Genomic DNA, 10,836 nt, shown 5'->3' with positions numbered 1-10,836 from the left:
TTTACTTTTCGTAAACTTCAAACATCTCTCTAATTTAATTTGTTAGGTAGGTACTTAATTAATAGTGAACCACAGAGTATGATTTATGAGAAATGTTAAATACTGATAAATGTTGCCAGTAAATCGATTAAGGCTAGATATTACAAAACTACTAAAAACCGTTTGGCCAGAACATATAATTAAGACTATACTATCATAAATCGCAAGGAGAATATAGATCGGAAATAATCATATAATTATCAGGACATATACATGTATTGATATATCTGCATGAAGTGTAATCACTCTTAACTTTTTTTTGTTTGCTATTCAGCTATGCCGTGGTTTGGCATGGATATAGGAGGAACACTTTCGAAATTAGTATTTTTCGAGCCAAAAGACAACGTTGTGGAAAATACTGAAGACGAAGCTCAACTTTTATCGAACGTCACGAAATACTTGACAACATATTCAGCTTACGGAAAATCCGGTCACAGAGACACGCATTTACAGGTTTTCGCCAATTCTCATTGTTATTCTCCTCCCCGGTATAATTTTCACCCACAGTAGCCTGTTACACGGTAACAATATTCCCAAATGGAAATACCCTATTTGCTTATAGTTAAGTTGCGAAATTGGTTTCGTTTTCAGTTGGACAATGTAAAAGTATGTGACAGGATAGGAACGTTACATTTCATCAGATTCCCCACTTGCGAAATGAGCAATTTCCTTGAACTAGCCAAAAGGAAAGGCATGGCGGCCAGTTCGTCTACGGTTTGCGCGACTGGCGGCGGAGCGTACAAGTTTGAGGAACATTTCAAAAAGGTAAACGAATGCTGCATACAATAACCGGGTGGTGGAGGGAGAAAATGTCTAAATACCTAATTATAACATTTTCAAAAACTCTGAAGAGTACTTTTGCAAGTAGGTACTGTCGATACAACGAAACAAATTTTGGAAATTCATCTGAAATTGTCATCACATTTTCTGTTTACTGTCGTTTTTTCACATAGTTCCATAGCACAGTAATAGTTGTAATTTGAGCCCGTCAAAATCCAAAGTGGTGTTTTTCGTTCAATCAGTATGCTATGGGCAATTGTTACTATTATTACTAGGTATTATTATGAAAGAAAATTAAAAATCGGCGAACGTGTTTTTTAAAAAGTGGTGCTCACTATCTGAATAATATAGCTTACGTGATTTGTGCATTTGACAGATAATTGCTCGAATATTGATTTACATCATAAAATACAATTTTAAAAAAATCTCACTTGCACCACTTAACTTTTTAAGGGCTCATTTATAGGGATTTCTTTTTATCGTTAACATTGCTCTTTTGTATCTAGAAAATACGGCCTATATAATTGGGTAGACTATAAAAATTAAATTATTACTTCCTTGTTGATAAACAGCTACTCGTTGGGCGTTGATAACTCGTTAATTAATATACATTTGTTTCTAAGAACACTACTAATCTTAACTTAATCTAGACTTTTGTTTTATTATAATATAATATGTATAGTGTCACTTATTTTTTTAATTATGAGTGTATAATTAAGATGTATTGTACCCTTATTGCTTCCCTTTGCTAACAGTGTGACCTGTACTGTTGCTGTGATATTTATAAAAATGAGTAACAATCGATTCAACTATTTGTATAATTAGTTGAAAGTATTTTTAACGTTGAAAATGATAAAAAAACGAAATAATGTTCTATAGGTGTTGAATTTGAAATTGTGCAAATGTGATGAATTGGACAGCTTGATCCAAGGAATGTTGTTCACCGTAGCGTCGAACAATAACGAATGCTACTTTTGGTCTCAATGCACCGAAGACGAACAATGTTCGACACAAAAGTACACATTTCCGTACAAAAAATACCCTTTCATTGTAAGTAGGAATTAACAGTGATACAATAACGTTGGAAAAATTGTATACTTATATTAATGATTTCTTTTATTGCTCGAAGGTCGTAAACATAGGGTCCGGCGTCAGCGTGCTCGCAGTATACGGGCCAAACGATTTCAAAAGAATAACGGGCACCAGGTAATAATTAAAACGATGTTACATTTGTTGCAATTATAACAATTCTGCTACAGTTCAACAATGTTGATGTGTTCATCGCAGTATAGGAGGCGGTACGTTTTTGGGCTTGTGCAGTTTGCTGACCGGATGCAATACTTTTGATGAGGCGATCGATCTAGCCGCCAACGGAGACAACACAAAAGTCGACAAACTAGTGCGAGACATTTATGGCGGAAGTTACAGTCGATTCGGACTGTCCGGAGAAGTGGTCGCAAGCAGGTGTGTTACGGTTTTTTTTTAATATTTTTTATACCGTGGTGTTAGATGTGGTCGTTATTATTATTTTAAAGTTTTGGTCATATGAACTCCAAAGAGAAACAGGCAGCGGTTTCTCGAGAAGATTTAGCTAGAGCCACACTGGTTACCATTACCTACAATATAGCGTCCATTGCGAGGATGTGTGCTTTGAACGAAAGAATTGACAGGGTATTTTTTTTTCTTACTCTTCGAGGAGTTAAAAATTAAACAATATGTATATTTTGTAATATTATTACTCTTATAAGGTTTGTTTTGTCGGTAACTTTTTGCGAGTCAACCCAATATCCATGAAGTTGTTGTCGCACGCTATGGATTATTGGTCGAACGGTTCAGGGAAAGCTATATTCTTAAATCACGAGGTAAATTTTAAGTATTAATTATGTGCAATTACTTGTCTTAAAAGAACAAGGCCGACCATAATAGTCCTTAATTATAATAATTAATACGCCGTTAGTTTTTAATAATGTCGCAAGCTACATAATGTATGAATGTTCGTTTGAAACATTGTGTTATCATTCATAATTTTTAAATTATCTATCAAAGGATTACCTCAGATAACCTTCAAGTGTGTAATCAGTGTGATTCGTAGAAGCGTAATAGTGACTGTACAATTTTACCGCTGTAGTTAATGTTAAGTCTTAAAAAAGTGATGTGTTTAGTCAAGGTTCAATCTCAATTATTTTTGTCCTTCGAATAAATTCAATTCCCACAAAGTTATTTGCCAACGTCTAGCACGTCTCGAGGAAACAAAATTGCTCTATTTGTAAACATAATTAATACAGAACTAAACATTTTAATATATTTTTTTTAAAGGGTTATTTCGGTGCAGTTGGTTGTTTACTGTCTTTTGTCGAAAGGTACAAATAAAGTTATCGTTGGAGTGTTCAACACATTCCACTAAGGCCAAGCTAGTTAGATTCTGTCGGGTGGACGTCGTGTACGAGCTCCATACTTATGTTATTCATCAACAGCGCCAGTCGATGCGCAGTCAGGATATCAATAATAATTTATTTTATTTTTAAAACAACACAGCTGTCTGATGAATCACGTTGATTTTTCATTTTACTGATGTGTTATTTTATATTTGTATTTGGAATAATATTAGTCCGTTGATATTATTTATTATGTTACCTTTACCACTCCACCCAAATTTTATTTATTATTAACTATTGCAGGATTCTAAATAAAAAAAAAAAAATCTTTATGTTCTTTTTTTCCCCCACTAATTTAAAAAAATAATAACTAATAATATATTGTATCGTTCTTTGATGTAATACTTCGGTTTTTATAGATACGTCACACAAATTCCAAATCGTATATTTGTGATAACTTAATGTATACTAAGTTAAGTTAGAGCTTTTTTCAATATTTTATTTATACACATTTATTTTTTATTAAACTACTAAAATTGTATTACCTTAATTTTTGTAAAAAAATTTACGAAGAACTACTGTTAGCAAATATTATGATTATTAAATCGTATTACATTATTATAATTTATTTATTTATATATCCTTTTAATTCAGTTTTGATTTATTTTATGTTATTTTTTATGACTACTTAATTAAACAAAACATTAGTATTGTCGTAAGACAAAAAGAGAGGAGATAGATACTCTAAGCACTCACTGGATGTATACACACTGGTACTCTGGTACTTGTCAGAGCACTAGAGTATAGGGGATTACCGTCCCGGTTCTTCGCGGATGTCGAAGAGCCGTTGTTTACACTGGATTAAAAAGAATTAGAGATTGAGAAAGGATAGGTACAAGGTGCGAACGAATCGCAAGACAAGTGCACGAGGAAAGAGGATAGACTACTAGGTGTTAAATGAACGAACTCTCGAACTTAAACCTTGTAGACGGACAGCGACAACCGAGTACTTTATTGATGACATATGGCTACGGTAAAGTCGACTGACGAAATATCACTGAATTTAATTGTCTTTTATATTGTTTTACATTTTGCAACTAAGCATTAAGTTAATTTAATTGTTTAGTAATCAGTCTCGAGTCGTTGGAAGCACTGCCCATATTTATTTTTATAAATTTACCTATATTGATGACGTGACATCATATAACAGTATGTCATTTGAACTTTTTCTATATCAGCCAGATAATAAACACTACAATTTTAGCCAGAAACTTGACGTTTTAATATACTAGCTTGTTACTGCTTGTTAATATACTATATCATTATCTAAAATTCTACCACTACTCTAAATTTATTCGGTACTTCAACGAGACATGAAAATGGTCTTTCGTGGTTGCAGACTCGGCTGAAAAACTATTCCTAACGTTTTGACACAAATAGGAAAATAAGGAGAACACCGAAATTTCTCACTTTCTGTCTATCCTACAAGCGTTAAAAATTGAATTTAAAATTTGGGCAATAAAAATAATATTTCTTAGTTATTTTAGAAACCAGCACAACATCGGTCATCGTTTCGAGTGGTTGATTATAGAGTATTACTTTAATGTTTCTAAAATAATTAAATAGTAACTGATATGCCTTGACGAAGTTCAAATCACACTTTATAAACAATAGGCATAGGTAGGGGTAGTATTTAGTTTAGAAAAAACGGTTAACAAAAGTTTTTCAAAGAAGTTCATTAAATATTAAAAAAACATTATGAAAAACCATTTTGATGTGATAAAAAATAATTAAGAGTTAAATCCTTAAAACCACTCCAAATACATTGGAAATAAAAGTATTATCTTATAAATTGCATTTGTATGTAATACATAGTTACACAAGTACAAAATTATGAGAGCAACATAGGTACACATATTATCGTGAAATAGCTTCAATTTCTTTTTTACTTAATTAACTAACTTATTTGAATTATGATTTTTGGAAGATTTTCATAATTAAGCTCTGAAAATAAACATATTAATTATTATTTATTATCCATTGGGTAAAATGAGCTACTAATAAATGTTCACATTTTTGACCATTTCAAAATTTTCCCGCGGCTAAATCTTTTTCTAAGAATGCCGTTATGGACAACTGTCCTTCCGAGCCCTACCTTATACGATTTAAATGGAAATTTAGAGTACGCAAGTTATAATTTGAACGATTTAAAAAACATCCCTAATAAAATTATTTAAATAAAATATTTAATTTCACATTTTAATAAAAATTATAAACCACGTAAAAAAAAAAAATAATTATATTAAAAAGGTTAAATAATAAAATCAAATAAATGAAAATAAATAAGTTGTTAACTTTACAAACAAATACATTCAAATAAAATATAATTTAAAATTATAAAAGTAAATTTAAAAATAGCGTGTGTATGAAACAGTAGGAGTAAATCATAATGAATTTAAAATGAAAATATTACTTTAAATAATCATCATGATAATTCCCAGGATAGAGAACAATAATAATATGTAAATTATCACAGAGTAAAAATTGTATACTTACGGTGAATTGCGCGTTGCTCAACATGGTTGTGAAGATCGCAAATCCAGATCCGTCAGTCATTGTGTCGTTGAGAACTTTCCGTCTCCGACCACTGACCACTGGCCCTTATTGTTTTGTAAATAATTTGACCTTCGATTGACGCGCGCTCTCTAATTTATTTTGCGATACAAAATAATGCCGTGTTTTGTGCGTGTAATTTACTTGTTGTTACCCATTATAATTTTGTATCTAATCTTATAATAAATATTTTAGGCTGTAACGGTCATGTTCACCGTAAAATCAAAAATTCATAAAAATTAAATTTTGCAAACATTTTAGTTTGTTTACTGACTTTTTATCCTTTGGTAACAATAAATGTATTATAAATTGTCAATGTTGTACATAAGTTCCCTTTTTTTTAAGGAGGGTGGGAGGGGGTTAATATATTGGTTTTCATTACTTATAATCCTAAAAAACAATTTTTATTCTAGAAATATTGTATGGCACATATATGAACGTGATTTTAAAAAATTACATACAATTCAAAAAATTATCAGGGGGGCTATGAAACTACTTTCTAGGGAGATACCTATAATTTTGTAATTTTTCACTAGTTATTTTAAGATTAAAGTGATTTTTATTTAATCGCATTACTCAACCGCACTTCAACACCGTCCTTAATTTTAAACTCTATTAACTTAAAAAGTAATTAATCAAAAACAGTTATTGACCATTCAAAAGATTCAGCAAATTATTCTTATTTTAAAAAGTTTGGCAATTAATTAAATGCGTTCCCATTAAAGATTCAAAAGTTAAAAATAATAACAGTGTTTATCATTTAGTAGTTTAATAATTTTGTACAATAACATGAATATTTTATTTAACCATCTTGATTGATGACTAAAGTTTCTCATTATTTACTTTAAGTTAAATTCAATCTGTAATATTTGCAAAAGCTTAAAAAATAAATGTCGCTAAAAAAATTGTATAATTTATACATATCGAAATCGGCACGTGATTATTATTTGTTGAGTTAACTGAATAAACACGGCATGGCACTCGTGTGAAACATGATGTCCCAAAATAAAATATGTTTAATACTAGGTGATCTTGTTGGACTTTGTTTATAGTTTTTAATAGTAAACTGGTTTACGATGATTATGTATAATATAAAGGAAGTATTTTATATTCTGTAATATCCAAAAGTTACCCAAATAATTTGAAAATAAAATCATTTTTTTCTCGGAAGTGGCATACTCAGCTGTATGCACCACGCCGTCCAAAACGCCTGGAAAACATGGTTATGTACGTGGCACGTGTAGGATATTTTGTGATTATCATTGTCAAAATTTTGTATAGCGTTCCAATGTCAAGTTATTATAAACTAACATAATGTTGTTTTCTTATCGGATATCCAATACGAAGGAAATTATATTATGTAACATAAAATATTATTTCAAAAAAAAATCATGCAGTATAGGGTTTAATAAAAATGTTGGAAGTACATATTTAATGTGTAAGCCTTGTTTCAAAATAGTAATAATACACTATGCTTAATTTACCAAAGTGTGCATTTGGTCATTGATATTATTATATGTCAATAACAAACTATTTATGATATTTATATGTAAGAAATATGAAGATTTATTTCGGTATTATCCGTAAGTTAAAATATTTTAAATACATGACTCGTGTAGCAATATTATTATAAAATCAAATTTAAGGGTGTTTTATAAGTTCATATAAGTATCGTATTTAAAACTTTTAAAACATAAAAATAGGCTCTCTAATTAAATAAAAAAACTAGTACAGTGGGGTCGGGGTATAGTGGGGACGGAGCATAGTGGGGGCGGGGAGGTCACAGGTTTATAGGAATTTTTAAATCTGAAAGGGATAAAATCACTTTCGAAAAAACGCTTCGATGCAAATCGGTAGTTAGTATTTTCAAGGCAGTACAATCTAAACCAAGCACAGTGTAAGCTAGCAAAGTTAGAAAGTATTAAATTAAATCGGCCATTTCAAAAGCGACAAGAAATTTGAATCACTGCAAAATATATTTATGAAGTTTCTTGTGGCTAGTGTAATATTTCAAATTTGTGACTTGTGTCGTTTTTTAAATGACCGAAAAAATTACAAAATAGAAGCATCAAAGCGTTTATTTGAAAGTGATTTTATTTCATTTTATCACTTTTATTTGTAATAATTTCTGTAGACCTGTGACCACTCCGTCGCCTCGTTGCTTTGATTCCATTATGCATAGGCATACTGGAAAATATATTAGAATAAAGATTCTACTGTACTAGGCCTCTTGGACAAAATCGCTTTCAAATAAACGCTTTGATGCTTCTATTTTGTAATTTTATCAGTCATTTAAAAAACGACACAAGTCACAAATTTGAAATATTACACTAGCCACAAGAAACTTCATAAATATATTTTGCAGTGATTCAAATTTCTTGTACTCAACATTTGTATTAAATATGAGTCTGACAAATTGAGTTTTCACACTGAATACGTAGCTAAGTATATAATTATTACATTTGATAAAAAGACAGTTTTGAAAAATCGGTGACCTAAGTCGTTTTTAAAATGACCGATTTAATTTAATACTTTCTAACTTTGCTAGCTTACACTGTGCTTGGTTTAGATTGTACTGCCTTGAAAATACTAACTACTGATTTTCATCGAAGCGTTTTTTCGAAAGTGATTTTATCACTTTCAGATTTAAAAAGTCCTATAAACCTGTGACCCCACTGTACTGGTTTTTTTTTTTTTTTGCAAAAACCCGGTGGACCAAATAACACATAAACAATGTCTTGTTAGTTTTAGTTAGAATGGTCGATGATGGAAATGACCAATTCAAATTTAATAATTTCTTACTTTGCTGGCTTACACTGTGTTTGGTTTATTTGTTATATACTTCCAGTAGACAATCTCACACTAAAAATTTATAGTTCGCATATATTATATTCTTTCAAAGCACTATTATACTTCTATTTTACTAGATTGATAATGTACAAAACAAAATGTAACTAAAAAAACCTTTTCATAGATAGATCCTTAAATTGAAAATGTAAATGTAATTGTTCATTAATTTCTCGTTGTATTCTAAAGAAAAATTGAGTTTCTAACATTTAAATAAAAATTAAATCTTATACTGTTACTGTAATGGAGAAAACAATACATTTTACTTACATATTATATTACTTTTTATTTAAATGTTCCTAACGCTTATAGCCACTAGCTGCCGGCTGTTGCTTGTTAAATTTAAATTTTTAATAATACTATACCCTTTTATGGAGATTTAAAAAATTGTAGTTTTTTAATAATAGTATAAGAGCAGTATCACAAAGTTCAATTTTTACAAGAATTGAACAAGTCATAATATATAATATTATCATTCATGTTTTTTAATTATTATTAATATATATATTTATTTGAACATAGTAATAAAATAATACAATATTTAATACAAAATCGAAGCTTCAAGTTACTAAACTAAAAAACTAAAAATAGCATGAAGCAGATTATATAATAATGGATAATTTAAACACTCAAGCGTGTATCTCTTTAATGAATAATAGTATAACCGTATGCAAATCATAAGTATTCCTTTAATGAATCTTGGGACGATGTACGCCATAAAAAACCAACACTTCATCTGGATCCAATGAAAATATTCCTCTTCATAATGTGATGTTAGTTGGACATTCTCATAAACGACCTACAAAATATAAATCATTATAGATTAATATCAAATTATTAAACAAAACAATATTTGTTTATGGTAAATCGGTTGAGTTACAAAGTAAGTTTAATTTATAAAATATACAATTCTGATAGTTAACCTTGATAAAGTATAGCAGTCACAATTTAAAATTAAACTTTGAAGTTCTATATTTTAATACGATTGTTATATAATATCCATTACATGGTATGATAGCAAAACTATGGAAATTCTATTTATATGTTTTGAAATAAGTAATACACAAACTAACAGGTATGGTATTTCAGTCGCTAAAATATCCGCCTACGTTTACTATTATAAAAAGGTAATATTAGGACAGCTCAATATTGAAGCCCAAAATAACACATTTTCATGATAAATAAAAAAAAAAAGAAATTGATTCCTAAAATTACATTGAATCATAATTCATAGCAAATATTAATTTATGACAAAATTACTGGATTTTAAAATAAAAAGTGTATGCTCTTAGAAATAAGCAAACAATTCTATTACTTTCCTATCATCAAAAAACTTTAACTGTATTTAATCGAAACTTTTGTTTTTTCTATTTTTTTTTGTTTTTTTTTTTTTTTTATAAAAAAAACAGGAAGTCTAGCCGGAGGACAGAGCACTAAAAAACAAAAAAAATTCAAATACAATACTTATTGCTTATAAAGTATTATTGTAAATGTCAACACAAGAAAGTATATATATATATATATAAGTATGAGAGGGTTATGGGTAAGCAACTATTTTTCTTTGGAAAATAAATGAATGTTTTCTAAAGTAATAGTCAATTTTATATTAATTTATAATATAAAAATAAGGAAGTTTTAATGATTTTTCAAATAAATTGCATTATTAAATTATCCTGCACATAAATTTATCTTACTTTAAAGACAAATAATTTTGTTCAGTGTCCTCCGTCTAGACTTCCTGTTATGGATTGTCTGCCCCATCTGGATTCTGCTCGTTAATATCCAGATGGATCACAATGGCCGTCAGGTCCATTGTCGACCCATTCGGTGTCTCAGATTTTGCTGTCGCCATCGTCGCCTCTGAACAACAACTCGTCGACTCCGAGTGATTGTTCAGTGACAGCAATACCTGAGACACTCCGGCAGAACTTGGAGTAGGACTGCCAGAACAAGTCGCCAACGGATCTGACGCCGAGCAGTCCCTGGCGAGGTGTCCATCGACCCCACACTGGTAACAGCCTAAAACATCAATCAAATTAAATGTATAAAAGAAAATGTTTCTAATATTTATAAATGTCACTTACGTTTACTGCGTGGGGTTTTTCGGACACCTCGACGGTTGCGCCGTGACGAGGACGAAGGCCTTATAACCGGCCCTGAGTACACAACCACCTGGCCATGG

At 30.2% G+C, this 10,836-nt stretch overlaps 1 protein-coding gene across 1 annotated transcript; it reads left to right on the top strand.

The window, feature by feature from the left end:
• Nucleotides 1–315: 315 nt before the first annotated feature.
• LOC126847682 (pantothenate kinase 1-like) lies at nucleotides 316–3,226 on the top strand. The gene is made up of 8 exons (XM_050588059.1): nucleotides 316–492; nucleotides 631–804; nucleotides 1,699–1,869; nucleotides 1,949–2,025; nucleotides 2,107–2,283; nucleotides 2,355–2,490; nucleotides 2,568–2,681; nucleotides 3,136–3,226. Exons 1-8 carry the CDS (start codon nucleotides 316–318, stop codon nucleotides 3,187–3,189), a joined length of 1,080 nt encoding a protein of 359 aa, XP_050444016.1. The 3' UTR covers nucleotides 3,190–3,226.
• The last annotated feature ends 7,610 nt before the right edge of the window (nucleotides 3,227–10,836 follow it).

This window comes from Adelges cooleyi, unplaced genomic scaffold (assembly GCF_023614345.1).
Source record: "Adelges cooleyi isolate 19-005CV unplaced genomic scaffold, UGA_ACOO_1.1 ACOO_flye_CR_arks_rails_tigmint_CR_PRNA_117, whole genome shotgun sequence".
Lineage (NCBI taxonomy): Eukaryota > Metazoa > Arthropoda > Insecta > Hemiptera > Adelgidae > Adelges > Adelges cooleyi.
Note: the sequence above shows the minus strand (reverse complement) of the source record. Positions and strands in the feature narration are given on the sequence as shown.

Bases quoted from the DNA above. Each gene is read 5' to 3' on its own strand.
- LOC126847682 (XM_050588059.1), top strand. From the start codon at position 316: ATGCCGTGGTTTGGCATGGATATAGGAGGAACACTTTCGAAATTAGTA. The intron at 1,870-1,948 runs GTAAGTAGGAAT...TATTGCTCGAAG, and splicing joins ACAAAAAATACCCTTTCATT to GTCGTAAACATAGGGTCCGG. The intron at 2,026-2,106 runs GTAATAATTAAA...TGTTCATCGCAG, and splicing joins AAAAGAATAACGGGCACCAG to TATAGGAGGCGGTACGTTTT.